General features: G+C 44.6%; 1 protein-coding gene across 11 annotated transcripts in view; it reads left to right on the top strand.

The window, feature by feature from the left end:
* KDM2B (lysine demethylase 2B) overlaps positions 1 to 15,410 on the top strand; it is a 122,962-nt gene that overhangs the window by 61,872 nt on the left and 45,680 nt on the right. For all 11 annotated transcript variants that reach the window (XM_082418013.1, XM_082418017.1, XM_082418007.1 and 8 more), the window contains one exon: positions 10,194 to 10,280. In XM_082418013.1, the coding sequence (XP_082274139.1) occupies positions 10,194 to 10,280 (87 nt within the window). The remainder of the gene's footprint in view (positions 1 to 10,193; positions 10,281 to 15,410) is intronic.

Here is a 15,410-nt window from a genome sequence, read left to right as displayed (position 1 = left end):
ATTTCCCAATAAGGTCACATTATGAGGTTTTAGATGAACTTGAATTTTGAGGGGCTCACTATTCAATTCATTGCATTGTTTTTTTCCCCTTTTATCTCTTGGATTGGCAATCATTAATCGGTGGACAAAGTAATTCCTAGTGAGATGGGAGTTGCCCTGCATGCTGTCCCTCCTAGAGGAGTCTATACTTTCAGCTAGAACTCCAGAGAGCTGAGGCTCCTGATGGGAGGGAAGGAGGGCATGAGGCCATTCCTCTAATCATTTGTAAATGACTTGAAAATAACCAGATGCATTACAAGGTTGTGAAGGCTTGGGCCTAAGTGCGCAGTGACCACCAAGATAGGAAGTGGGAGGGTCTTTGTCAGATATGCTTTTGCAAGGTGATTCTGCAGCTGTCCTTGTCAATTAAGATAATGCCAGGCTCTCTTTCCTATCATTCCATGCTCTTCTGGCTGCCAGAGTGTCAGCTAGGGGTGGAAATGTCAGCTCACTATAGACAGCCACCTTTCTTATTGCATGGAATTATGGGGCCTCACAGAATTATGGGACTGATGGAATTGTGAGGCCACATGGAATTGTGGGTCTGCATGGAATTATGGGGCTGCATGGAATTATGGGACTGCATAGAATTATGGGGCCACATAGGATTGTGGGTCTACATGGAATTATGGGGCTGCATGGAATTATGGGACTGCATAGAATTATGAGCCACATAGAATTGTGGGGCAGAATGGAATTAAGGGGCTGGAAGAGACAGTGAGGGGCCACTGCTTTCAGCTGTTACTTAAAAAAAAAAAACCCACTAAAAAAGAGATCAGTTGTATTGTTCTTTCATCAAAACCCAAATAGGAAAGAAAATAATGCTAAATTAAGAGTACATCGCCCCAAACAGGTGTTATCTTTTAAGATCAAAGGTTGTGGAGCCAGGCTGACTCCCTTGTACCATCCATTAACCAGCTGACTGCTCTGGGGGAATGCAGTCAAATGGGGATAGTAAGAATCATGCCTCATCGAATTAGTGAGGTGACATGGGTAAAGAAAGCCTTAGCACAGGGCCTTTAAGTGCTCAGTGAGCTAGAGCTGATATTATTATTTCAGACACCGTGGAGTAAGAACAGGCCCATTTAGGGTCAAGTGTGAGAGTCTGTGAAACCCATGACTGTGAAAGGAAGGTGTGTACAGCTTTTCTCCCTTGGGGTCATCAGCTGGACCCCAGAACACACCTGCTTATCTAAGTTGCCCTTTCTGGGTCTTGCTCTTTTGCAAAACAGTGAGGCGTAGAGCCCAGACCTCCAGCACTGTCAGCTTTTTAAAAATCTTCACACCCCTCCTGCTTCAGAGGAGCCAAAAGGCAGGAAGCCAGTGGGAGGGCTGCAGCCTGGCTTTCTCACACCCTGAAGATGACCCAGAGTACAGAAAACAGGGAACAACCAGATGCAGCCTGGCCAGGGGGTCAGGCCTCCAGAAGTCACCAAGGCTCTTCTACTGGGGGCTGCATGTAATATTGAGCCCTGTGTTTGGTATTTTTGCTGGGCTGTGAGTGGATAGAGGGTTGATACAGGGATGAATCCTGTCACCTAAGGAGCCAAACAAGCTACGTGTTTTTCTGAGTCTGCTGCTGGTACCACCTCAGGAGAACGAAGGAGAGCAGTGAGGGGCCAGAGATCTGGAGTTCCAGACACCTGTGCAAACCCTAGACTTGAAAAATGGGTGGGTTGATCCATGCCACTTGGGGTTCCTTTTAGCCTAAAACTGACTTCTGGGTCCCTGAATCACATTTTTATCCCCACTAGTTATGCAGCTAAATCAGCTTTTAAACTGCCCTTCAAAATTAAATAAACTTAAAATTTTTTCCCTATGCTTAGAACTTGTTAAATGGATGAATTCTGCAAACAGAGGATGGGGACTGTGTATCCCAACAGGAAATACGGCGTAAGCCAAAAGGGATTGGCTAACATTTGTTGAGAATTTTCCACATGCCAAATACCTTGCATGTATTATGATGCTGGCAAGGTGGGGACTGTTATTATTCCATTTCTTAGACGGGAAACTGAGACTCAGAGAGATGTGGTGATTCGCCCAAATCATGTAGCTAATAAGCTTTTTTTAAAAAAAAAAAAAATTTATTTATTTTATTATTTCTTTTGGCTGCACGGGGTCTTAGTTGCAGCATGCGAACTCTTAGTTGCAGCATGCATGCGAGATCTAGTTCCCTGACCAGGGATCGAACCCAGGCCCCCTGCATTGGGAGTGCGTAGTCTTACCCACTGGCCCACCAGGGAAATCCTGCTAATAAGCTTTTAATCATGATGCACTATGGCAAGTGTGGTCTGTTAGTTTCCTGTGACTGACATAACAAATGACCACAAACTTGGTGGATTGAAACAACAGAAATTTATTCTCTAACAGTTCCAGAGGCCAGAAGTCAGAAGTCAAGGTATTGGCAGGGCTGTCCTCCCTTGGAAGGTTCTGGGGAGGATCCTTCCTTGCTCTTCCAGCTGCTGGTGGTTCCTGGTGTTCCTTAGCTTGTGGCTGTGTCACTCCAATCTCTGCCTCTGTCTTCCCATGGCCTTCTTCCTTATGTCTGTTTGAATCTCCCTCTCCGTTCTCTTATAAAGACACCAGTCGTTGGATTTAGGGTCCACCCTAAATCCAGGATTATTTCATCTCCAGATTCTTAACTAATTATATCTGCAAAGCCTTTTTTCCCTGAGTAAGGTCACATTCACAGGTACCAGGGATTAGGACTTGAACATAGCTTTTTTTTTTTTCTTGGCCGCACCGTGAGGCTTGTGGGTTCTTAGTTCCCCGACCAGGGATTGACCCCGCAATGAAAGCACGGAGTCCTAACCACTGGACCGCCAGGGAATTCCCTGAACATAGCTTTTTTGTGAGACACAGTTCAACCCAGTACAGATGGGTTTTTACAGGCAGGCACAAGATGGTTGGGCTGGAGTAGAGGCAGGGATCTTGGGAGACCTAAGGTGCATTGACGCCTGGTTGCAGGGGTCCTTACCTATGGCCAGGAGGGACCCCTGAGACTGCTGGGTTCCCTACAACAGCAGCCCGAGCTGCTCCATGCCGTGTTATTCTCCCTCTACTGGCCTGTGGTTGGTGATTTTTTCCTGATGCCTGCTTCTGCTTTATTGTCACAGTGTTGGTATTTTTAGTCACAGTTATAGATGGAGTTTCTAATTATTAATGCCCCATTCTGGGGAGCAGTGGGGCCTGAATCCAGTGTTAACTAATAAAGCTCTTTGAGAGAAGTTGGCATAAGGAGGAGCAGAGGCCCAGCCCGTCCATTGTCTGTGGTTATCTTTTTTAAGTCAAAAGCAGGGCAGTTTGCATCAGAAAGGCCCTGGTGGCCCCAGTCTTTCTCTTCTAGAAAGCCTGCCCTATTCTTTCCTACTCAGAAGGGTTGTATGGTATAACCCAATGAGTGCTGGCTGTTACAGGCACCGAGGCTTCCTAGTCTCTGCTTCCAAGGGCCCCAGGGAGTGTGTGTAAATGCTAACAGAGCCCAGGGAAGTCAGTGACAAGATTCCCTCCCTTCAGCACAATTTATTTCTCAGAGAGAAAATCTCCAATTAGAATAATCTCCTCTTCCTGCAGCCTGTCACATACAGACGAAAAATACTTCCCTGTGGGACAGAGGCCAGAGTGCCCCCTGGTGGCCACTGACAGCCACACATGGAGAGGAACTCTGCTTCCTCCAGGAAGTGTGTGTATGAGCTCCGAGACTCAAGGATACTTGGCGAGGTCTCTTTATTAATTTGAATTATTATTTATCATTATGTATTAATTATTAATAATACTTATGCCTTCAGTAATAGCTTTTTTAACTAGCCATTCCTCTAAAGAGGCCTTACTTCAATGCTTGTGAGTTACTGACACCAGCTCTGATACTGAAATGACAGGAAATCTTGAGACAATTCAGAAGGAAACTCAAAGCAAACCAAGGCAAGTGGGCATTATTTTCAGTCACATGCAGAGCAGTGTTTGTAAACTGGTCACCCATGGCCCAGGCCAGCCCACAGATATATTTGGCTCACAGTGTTTTTTTGAAATTTTCAGTCAGTTGCCAACATTTAAAATTGGAGAGATTTTGTTATATTTTATTTTTAAGATTTTTTTTTTTTTTTTGATGTGGACCGTTTTTAAAGTCTTTATTGAATTTGTTACAATATTGCTTCTGGTTTTTTTTTATGTTTTGGTGTTTTGGCTGCGTGGCATGTGGGATCTTAGCTCCCCGACCAGGGATTGAACTCGTACCCCCTGCATTGGAAGGTGAAGTCTTAACCACTGGACCGCCAGGGAAGTCCTGAAATTGGAGAGATTTTAAATAAAACTCTGGATCTTTGATTTCTTCTGAAAAACCAGAGATCTGGTAGGGTTCATTTCCACAGGAGGTTAATAAGTTGAAATTGAGAAACATTTGCCATCTTTAAACTGGGCATGTGGTCTCTAGTTTGCCATACGCTGCACTACTCTCTGTCGCTCTAAGAGTCCATTTATATTTTTAACTTTCCCTGCTTGGTTCCTGGAGGCATTTGAGTTTGTCACCCCCCAGCATAGAGTTTGAGATTGGGATAAGGGGGCAGAAAATCCTGTGGAAGTCCTCTGCCCCCCAAGCTGTAGGGTAAGATGTATGTATATAGCTTTGGCTAAACATGGCGCATCTTCCTGAAAAGCTTTTTTCTTAATGATTGGTGTGGGGGGGGGGCAGGAAACATTATTTTTAGAAGAAGACAAACCCTGATGTATTGTGGAGGAGGGTGTGAAATTCATATGGGTTATTAAGAACCATGAAATGTCAACAAAATTTCATTCCTGTGCAGGCCCACTTTGGTCACACGAGCCTCTTCTGTGATGGGGGGGGGGAATGTTTCAGAAAGGCTTTATAAAGGTGTTAGTGGCTGAATGGTGTTAGTTAGTCCCTCTCTCTGTTTTGTAAGGAATAGGTGGGAATAATTCACTTCTGTATTTGTGAGTCGAATGGTAAATATGAGCCCAGATTGTCTCTTGGGTGTCTTTTTTTTTTTAAAATTAATTAATTATTTATTATTTTTGGCTGCATCGGGTCTTAGTTTCGGCACGTGGGCTCTTTGTTGTGGTGCAGGCTCTTCTCTCTTGTTGTGGCGCGTGGGTTCCAGAGCACGTGGGCTCTGTAGTTGGGCACGCAGGCTCTCTAGTTGAGGCGCGCGGGCTTAATCACCCCGCGGCATGTGGGATCTTAGTTCCCTGACCAGGGATTGAACCTGCGCCCCCTGCACTGGAAGGCGGATTCCTTTTTTTTTTTTTAATAAATTTATTTTATTTATTTATTTTTGGTTGTGTTGGGTCTTCGCTGGGCGTGGGGGCTTCCTCTAGTTGCGGCGAGCGGGGGCTATTCTTTGTTGCGGTGCGTGGGCTTCTCATTGTGGTGGCTTCTCTTGTTGCAGAGCACGGGTTCTAGGCACTTGGGCTTCAGTAGTTGTGGCACACGGGCTCTGTAGTTGTGGCTCGTGGGCTCTAGAGCGCAGGCTCAGTAGTTGTGGCACATGGGCTTAGCTGCTCCGCGGCATGTGGGATCTTCCTGGACCAGGGCTCGGACCGTGTCCCCTGCACTGGCAGACGGATTCTTAACCACTGCGCCACCAGGGAAGCCCAAGGAAGGCGGATTCTTTACCACTGGACCACCTGGGAAGTCTCTTAGGTGTCTTTTTAATAGTGGGGTAGGGATCAGTTCGAGACGTTGCTAGCATGGTTTCCTGAGGCTTTATCACTCAGTGTTACTCGTTAGGTTTGTTGTCAGATGGACCAGGTCAGTGCCAGTTTTCACCCACCTCTCAGCTGTGTGACCTTGAACTGTATCACTGAACCTCTCTGAATTTTAGTTTCTGCTTTTGTGAAATGGGGAGAATCAGCCCTACCCCACAGATAGGATTATTTTAATGTCTAGAGCAAGCACTCAACAAATGTTCCTAAGAATGGTAGTAAAATCACATCCAGCTTCATAGCCTACAATCAAGGTGTAGACGTCACTGTTCTACTCCGAGGACACACAATAGGAATCTGTGGCTTACCCGAGGTGACACAGGTTGTAAGTTGTAGAACCTGAACCCAGATCTTCTGAGTCTAGAACTAGTGTTGTCCCAGGCATAACAGCAGAAGTTTAACTAGTGAGATAGTATGTCCCCAATCTGTACTTTCTGGAACCTCTGAATCCATTCCTTAGGGAGGGACTGCCTTGCCCCACTCCTTTCTCCCCTTTTTAAAAATTGCGGTAAGATATACATAACATAAAATGTATCATTTTAACCACTTTTAAGTGTTCAGTTCAGTGGCATTAAGTACATTTACACTGTTGTGCAACCATCACCATCTATCTCCAGAACTTTTCCATCTTCCCAAACTAAAACTCTGTATCCAGAAAAAAATAAAATAAAACAAACAAACAAACAAACAAGAAAACCCCCTCTATATCCATTAAATAATAACTCCCCATTTCTCCCCTCCTCCAGCCCAGCAACCACGCTTCTACTTTCCGCTTGTATGAATTTACTGCTTTAGGGACCTCATATAAGTGGAATCATATGGTACTTGTCCTTTTGTGTCAGGCTTATTCCACTGAGCCTAATGTCCTCCAGGTTTATCCATGTTATAGCATGTGACAGAATTTCTTTCCTTTTTCAGGCTAAATAATATTCTATGGTATGTATATTATACATATTATTTATCCATTCATCCATCGGTGGACACCTGAGTTGTTTCTACCGTTTGGCTGGTTTTTGTTTTTCTTTTAATTTTTTTTGATGTGGACCATTTTTAACGTCTTTACTGAATTTGTTACAATATTGCTTCCGTTTTATGTTTTGGTCTTTTGGCCGTGAGGCATGTGGGATCTTAGCTCCTTGACCAGGGATTGAACCCACACCCCCTACACTGGAAGGTGAAGTCTTAACCGCTGGACCGCCAGGGAAGTGCCCTGTTTTGCTGCTGTGAACAGTGTTGATATGAACACGGCTCTCTTCCCTTTTTCAGAGATGGGCCGAATGATGCAGTCGTTAAAGAGCGCAGGTCGCGGAGTGGAGGAGTCTCCACCCCTTATTGGCTGAGTGGTCTTGGACAATTCCCTTCATCCCCTAAGCCCTGCTTTTCTCATCTGCACTGTGGAAATGATGATAGTTCATCCCACAGGGTGGTCAGGAGGATTGGGTGAGAGTGTAGATATGAAATATTTAGTACGGTACCAGCCACAAAGTAAGCACTCAGTACTTCTTACTCTCATACGTTCATTCAGCAGAACATGTGGTGCCTGCTCTCCTCCTGACGTTGACAGTCACCCCTCCCCTGGCTAGTCTCACCTACCCCAAGTGGTGACCAGGTGGGTAGAGGGCCGTGGGAATGACCCACTCAAGTGCAAGTTGTGAGAGGTACAATGTCCGCAGTGCATGTAAAAACAATAATGAAAGAACAAAGCTGATAAAAAGTTGGTTTGCTTTTTGTCATCATCAGGAACTGGCAATTCTAAACAATGTCAGTGATGAAATACTCCTCCCTCCAGGCACGATCCAGGGAGCGATCGTTGCCACTGCTGCCAGCCTTTGGTTGCCTCATACACCCCATGTGAATTCCACGCCTGAGTTGCATCGTGTCTGTATACTTGTTTCCTTTCTGTTGTATTTCTTTTAAAATATGCTGCATAGGAGTTAGAAAAATTGGCAGCCTAAGAATCCTGTTTTCCTTTATTGTAGCTGTTTCTACTGTCTGATTGGCATTTTAAAACTTATTTTTTATTAATAGCCTTTATGTTTTAAAAGTTTTATATTTTCAGAAAAATTCTGCAGATAGTACAGAGTTGCCACATAACCCCCACACTCAGTTTCCCCTGTTATTAACATCCTACGTTAATAGAGTACATTTATTACCTTTTTTATATCTATATAAATTTATTTATTTATTTATTTATTTTTCGCTGCGTTGGGTCTTCGTTGCTCTGCATGGGCTTTATCTAGTTGTGGTGAGCGGGGGCTACTCTTTGTTGTGGTGCGCGGGCTTCTCATTGAGGTGGCTTCTTTTACTGCGGAGCATGGGCTCTAGCGCGCAAGCTTCAGTAGTTGTGGCACTTGGGCTCAGTAGTTGTGGCTTGTGGGCTCTAGAGCGCAGGCTCAGTAGTTGTGGCGCACGGGCTTAGTTGCTCTGTGGCATGTGGGACCTTCCCAGACCAGGGCTCGAACCCATGTCCCCTGCATTGGCAGGCGGATTCATAACCACTGCACCATCAGGGAAGGCCCTGCATTTGTTACTTCTAATGAACCAATACTGGTACATTATTGTTAACTAAAGGCTATCACTTATTCACATTTCCTCAATTTTTACCTAATGTCCTTTCTCCCTCCTTTTGTCTGTGATAGTTTCTCAGAGTTTGCTTGTTTTTGTCTCCCTTGACAGATTTAAGGTGTACGGGTTAGGCATTTTGTAGATAGTCCCTCTTCGGGGATTTGTGGCTTTATTTATTTATTTATTTAAGTCATTTACTGGAGACTTACTGTAGGTTAGTCATTGTGCGAGGCTGGGGATATAGCAGTGAACCAAGACATTTTATAGATAGCATTTATAAATCATTGACATTGACTCTGGGACTTGGAGAAGGTTGTACGTGCTGAGAATTGAACCCAGGCACCCCCAGAGGCCAAACCCTTGACCACGGTGCTGTTGGCCCCCTTCTGTGGGGAGAGGAAGGAGTTGTTCAGGTGGGTTTGAGGTAATAGGCACATTTAAAGAATTTTTATTTATTTATTTTAAAAATTATTTATTTTACTTTTTATTTTTACTTATTTATTTATTTTTTGCCGCCACACAGCTTGTGAGATCTTAGTTCCCTGACCAGGGATCGAGCCCGTGCCACCTGCAGTGGAAGTGTGGAGTCTTAACCACTGGACCGCCAGGGAAGTCCCAACATTTTGAAAAATCGGGCAACCAAATGATGATCATAAAAGTAGGAAATAAGTAGATAAGTTAGAAGTGAGTTAGATTCTTTCTGGTGAAGATTTGGGAAAGTGAGTTAAAATCATCTTCACCTACATTTATCTTCTCAGCTCTTCTGCTCTTCCTGTTAAGTGCTACTGTGCAACTTACTCTGTTCTTAAATGTCTCTGCAGGAATGTTTTGTACAATCCAAAAATTAATGGTCGAGGTAGGCCAGTAATGAATAGGCCAGTAACACATCTGTGTCCATCCCTAAACACTTTTTTATGGCATGCTGCAGATGCAGCCAGAAAACCCATGTGTGACATGGTCACGGGGCAGGTAGTCTGGTGCCAGAGAGCAGGGTCCAGGGGCTCTGTCCTCCTGGTCTGGGGCGGCATTCAAGTGCTTTGAGCATTTCTGAACCTTGGTTGCCTCACCAATAAGTTAGGGATGATTCAGTGGAGTGACATCTTACACCTTGATGAGATTCTAAAGTTAGCAGCACACGAGGCCAAAATCTGGTAGAGTCAGGATTATCCTGAAAAACCTTGAAACCACCCACAAAGGAGTGAACACAAAGTGCCTGTGTGGGGGACCCTCACACAGTCTGGCAGTATGTCCATCACAGCCCGTTTTTCTGCCAGCACATGGCTAGCAGACTCCAAGCTTGGTCAGACCAGATTGAGTATCTACTTGTGTTTAGGGCCCTTGATGCAAAAAAACAATGCCATGTGTTTACACACCAGGATGAGAATACGTACGGCTTGCCAACTGATGGAAAACCAGAGGCAGGGCTCATGGGTGAGACCTCGTGGTTGCTTTTGTTTCTCTGAGTACGTAGCCGAATTGTGTACATTAGAGGATCAGTTGGGTCACTGCCCAGCCCCCTGCCAGAGGACATGGTAAGGATTAAATCAGGTTGGGTCCATGAGAGTCCCTGGAGCTCTGGACAAATGTTTGGTGTCAAAAGTATGATCAGTGAGTGATACATTCATGCAAGTCGTAGGGAGGTGTGTGATTTGGTTTTAAAAATTTTTTTGGAGAAGGGGATGTTCTGTGTTTTGTGGATCCTGGGGAAGCCCGGCTGCTTGGTTTCTATTGAGTGTGTGGGTATTGGTGGAGTTGGGGGGACAGGCAGTGACTCTGCAGAGACTTCCCCGCTGGGTAAGGTGCAGCCTCCAGCCCCCTTCAGAGACATCCCCTCTACCCTGGGCTAATATGGCTCCTTTGTTTCACCACAGAATGTCCTGAAGGAGCACGCAGATGACGACCCCAATCTGGCCATCACTGGGGTCCCGGTAGTCACTTGGCCAAAGAAGACGCCAAAGGTAAGACACAGATCACCCACAGCTGGGAGACCATAAATCCACTGCTTTTTCACATCTCCTGTAAGATGAATGTTGGCAGCCTTTCAGGGGGAATTCCTGGGAGAGGGCGCCCCGGTTAAGATGAATGGTGTTGATGAGTTGTTCATTGCAACTTTTTTATTTTAAAAGGGATCATTTTCCCTAGCTGTGGAAACTGCAGGCACTGCCCCCTGGTGGTCACTCAGAAAACTGGGGAAGTGATGCCTCACCTTTCTTCCTTTCCTCCCCTCTCTCCTTTCTTCTATATTTCCTTCCTTCCCTTGACCTCTAGCTGCATTGTGGGCTGTTTTCTCCTCTTTTGAAAGTAGTTTTTTTCTCTTTCTAAATGGGTTGATGCTGGGGAATTCCCTGGCGGTCCAGTGGTTAGGACTCTGCGCTTCCAATGCAGGGGGCACGGGTTCGATCCTTGGTAGGGGAACTAAGATCCCACATGCCTTGCAGTGTGGCCCAAAAAAAAAAAAAAAAAAAAGGGTTGGTGCTCATCATGAAAAATTTGATCAAACAGGAAAGGACAAAGATGCTGGGAAGAATAGTAGTGACGTCACTGAGAATTTACCAGGGGCGGGTTGCCTTGCCTAGTCCTCTGCATCCCCTGTCTTATTTAGACTCCAGCAATCCTGTCGGATAGACACTTGTGATTTGTTTTACAGATGAGGAAACTGAGGCTTAAAAAGACGAAGTTACTTGTTAGGTTACTTGGCAGAGCCGAGGATGCAAAGATCAGTCTGACAGCAGAGACCAAACTTTCAACCAGTGCCCTACCTCGGCTGCACCACTTTCTTGAGCAAGTTATATAAGCTCCCAGAATCTTACTTGCCTCATTTGTAAAAAGGGGTTATACCAGTACCTACTTCAAATGGTCATTGTGAGGACTAAACAAGATAATGCATGCAGAGTCCGTAGGACAAGGGCTGATTCATGGTAAGTGCTCTAAATGTCAGTTGTAACCTAAGCAGCCTTCCTGTTGATGGGTATTTTGCTAATTTCTGATTTTTTTTACTGTTATAAAGAACACTGAGAGGAACTTTCTAGATCTCTACTGTCCAAAAGGGTAGCCTCTAGTCATATGTGGCTATTGAGCACTTGAAATAAGGCAAGCCCAAATTGACAGGTGCTGTCAGTATAATATACACAATAGATTTCAATGACTTAGTACAAAAAAGAACAGTGCACAATACCAATTTAATTTATTTTTTATATTGATTGCCTGTTGAAATTAAGGTTGCCAGATTTTGAAAAGGAAGCCCATTTAAATTTGAATTTCAGGGCTTCCCTGGTGGCGCAGTGGTTAAGAATCCACCTGCCAATGCAGGGGACACAGGTTTGAGCCCTGGTCCAGGAAGATCCCACATGCTGTGGAGCAGCTAAGCCCGTGCGCCACAACTACTGAGCCTGCGCTCTAGAGCCCGCGAGCCACAACTACTGAACCCGTGTGCCACAACTGCTGAAGCCCATTCGCGTAGAGCCCGTGCTCCGCAACAAGAGAAGCCACGACAGTGAGAAGTCCACGCACTGCAACGAAGAGTAGCCCCCACTCGCTGCAACTAGAGAAAGCCCCCGTGCAGCAACAAAGACCCAACACAGGCATAAAATAAATAAATAATAAATAAATAAATAAATTAATGAATTAATTTGAATTTCAGATAAACAGCAGATACATTTTTTTTACTGTAAGTATATCCCATATAGTGCACGAGATATACTTATGCTAAAAAGAGTTTTTGTTCTTTATCTGAAATGTAATGGGGCATACTGTATTTTTATTTACTAAATCTGGCAACCCTAGTTGAAATGATAAAATTTTGGATATATTAAACAAAATGGATTATTAATATTCACTTCACCTGTTTCTTTTTACCTTGTAAAATGTGGCTTCAAAAAAATTTTAAAGTACATATGTGGCTCACATTATATTTCTATTAGACAGTGCTGTTCTGGGTTATTCATTTCACTTTTGTTTGATTATCTTCTTAGGGTATATTCTTTCTTTTCTTTTTCTTGGCCACGCTGTGCGGCTTGTGGGATCTTAGTTCTCTGACAAGGGATTGAACCCGGGGCCACGGCAGTGACAGCACCGAGTCCTAATCACTGGACCACCAGGGAACTCCCATTAGGGTATATTCCTAAATGTGGAATTGTTAATAGGGAAAGTACTTGTGGGTATTGAATTCTAATTCTCTTTGAAGCTTAGTGGGAACTGAGGTGGCCATAGGAATGAAAAGGAGTTGCCTGCACATCTGCCTTTAGCTCCCCAATCTGTGGATGTGAGTGGGGTTTTAGAGTTGACTTTCCCCTACATGGGCCATAAATATAAATGTCACTTATCAGACCACAAACCGTGCTTTCAGACATAGCAACTTGAAATAGCCCAGCCAGGTCCCACGGCTGCTTTGAACCTGCAGAGGAAACCGTGGCTTTGCCTTGCTGCCGCCTGCTTCCCTCCTAGCTGAGGAATTGCTCCACAGGACGGATTAGGGTTTGTAGAGGGCATGGGCTTGGCTTTTTTTTTTTTAATTTTTGAATTTTATTTATTTTTTTATACAGCAGGTTCTTCTTAGTTATCCATTTTATACATATTAGTGTATACATGTCAATCCCAGTGTCCCAGTTCATCCCCCCACCCATCCCCCCCGCCACTTTCCCCCCTTGGTGTCCATACGTTTGTTCTCTACATCTGAGAGCATGGGCTTTTAAAGAAACACACTTGCCACTACTCACTGTAATCTCAGAATTAATGGAGGGGTCCAAACCAGCCTCTGGGGGAAATCACTTAAGGACCACAAATGTGCCCTGTCTGGAGACCCTTAGCCCACTCCTCAGGGGCTTCTAGGCATTTTCTTTTTTAAAAAGAAAGCTCCGCCCCTTCTCCCAAGGCCTGGAAACAGGAAGCTGGCTTCTGGCGGGAGTAGCCCTTATTTAAGATTCCCTTGGAGGACTGGTTTATAAGCACTGGTCTGTACGTAAGTTGGGTGTGGCTGGTATCAACACTGGTGGGAGAAATTGGAGCCCTTAGGCTGGTTGGGAAGGAGTGGGTGAGAGGGAGAAAAAGTAAGAGCCTTTGACGTTTAACAGTGCTTGTGGAGCGCCAGGCTTTTTTTTTAAACACCTTATAATGAAACAAATAGAACTCACATACCTTACAGTTCTCCCACTTAAAGTGTACAATGAAATGTTTTTAGTACGTTGAAAATATTCAGAGTTGTGCAACCAACACCACAATCTAATTCTGGAACATTTTCATACCCCCTTAAAAGAAGCCCCATCAGCGGTCAGTTCCCACTCCCCCAAGCCGCCCCTCCCCCAGCTGCTGGAAACTTTGTCTCCATGGATTTGCCTATTCTGGACATTTCATATAAATAGAACTGTACAGTATGTGGCCTTTTGTGACTGACTTCTTTCACTTAGAAGAACGTTTTCAAGGTTCATCCAAGTTATATATCTGTCAGTATTTCATGCCTTTATAGGGTTGAATAATATTCCACTCTATGGATGGACCACAGTCTGTTTAATCTTTCATCTGTCAATGGGCATTTGGGCTGTTTCTACCTTTTGGCTATTGTGATTGATGACGCTGTGTCATGTACAGGTTTTTATGTGAACATATGTTTCCATTTCTCTTGGGTAGAAACCTAGGCATAGAATTGACTAGTCAGATGGTAACTCTACGTTGAAGTTTTTGAGGAACTGCCTGTTTCTCAAAGTGGCTGCAGCATTTTCTATTCCTCCCAGCAATTATAAGAGTTCCAGATTTCTCCACATCTTTGCCAACACCTATTATCTGTCTTTTTGATTAGAGCCATACAAGCACAATCGTTTTCTTTTTAATTTAGTTAGTTTTCTATAAATTATTTGAAGTTTATTGTATGAGTTTGCAAGGGCCGCTGTGACAAAGTACCTCAGACTGAGTGGCTTAAATGACAGAAAATTAATTTTCTCACCGGTCTGGAGGCCAGAAATCTGAGATCACGGTGTTAGTTGGCAGGATGTATTTCTTTCTTTCTTTTTTTTAATAGAGCTGAAGAGTCTTTTTTTAAAAAAAATAAATTCATTTATTTATTTATGGCTGTGTTGGGTCTTCGTTGCTGTGCGCGGGCTTTCTCTAGTTGTGGCGAGCGGGGGCTACTCTTCGTTGTGGTGTGCAGGCTTCTCATTGTGGTGGCTTCTCTTGTTGTGGAGCACGGGCTCTAGGCACACGGGCTTCAGTAGTTGTGGCACGTGGGCTAGTAGTTGTGGCTTGCGGGCTCTAGAGCTCAGGCTCCGTAGTTGTGGCGCACGGGCTTAGTTGCTCGGCGGCATGTGGGATCTTCCCGGACCAGAGCTCGAGCCTGTGTCCCCTAAATTGGCAGGCAGATTCTTAACCACTGCGCCACCAGGGAAGGCCGGCAGGATGTATTTCTTCTGAGGACTCTCTCCTTGGCTTGTAGATGGCTGTTGTCTCTGTGTCTTCACATGGTCTTCCTTTTGTGTGTGTCCTAATCTCCTCTTCTTATAAGGACACCAGTCATACTGAATTTGGGCTCACCCTAGTGACCCCATTTTAACTTAGTTACCTCATTAAAGACCTATCTCCAAATACAGTCACATTCTGAAGTGCTGGGGGTTCAGACTTCAACATATGGATTTTGGGAGGATGCAATTTAAGCCCATAACATGTATTATAAATTATACAAAAAGGAATAAATAACATAATAATGAATACCATGACTCCCCCCTGCCCCGACTCAGCTCTAGAAATAAATTATTGCCAGTATAACCAAAACCCCTCTGGGTATTCCTTCTAAATGTATGCAACAGTTTTTAGATTTTATTTAATTCTTACGTCGAGGCTGGGAGGGGGTTAGGATTGTCTTCATGATGCAGCTGAAACTGGGGACTCAGAGAGGTAGGCTGGTAAGCCTGGGGCCACACAGCTTGTGAATCGAAGGTGTTCGTCCCCAGATTTGTCCCTGCGCCTGAGGAACTCAATGAAACGTGGTGGAGGGCAGGGGGAGGGGAGGCTGGCTGCTGTATTTATGCATTTCCTGGCTGGTGGGGTTAAAAAGTTAACAGGAAGGGAAGAAGTAAGTAAACGACTGACTGCCTGGGCCGCCC

Source organism: Balaenoptera physalus (assembly GCF_965194825.1).
Source record: "Balaenoptera physalus genome assembly, chromosome: 12".
NCBI classification, from domain to species: Eukaryota; Metazoa; Chordata; class Mammalia; order Artiodactyla; family Balaenopteridae; genus Balaenoptera; species Balaenoptera physalus.
This window is presented reverse-complemented; position numbering and strand designations above follow the sequence as displayed.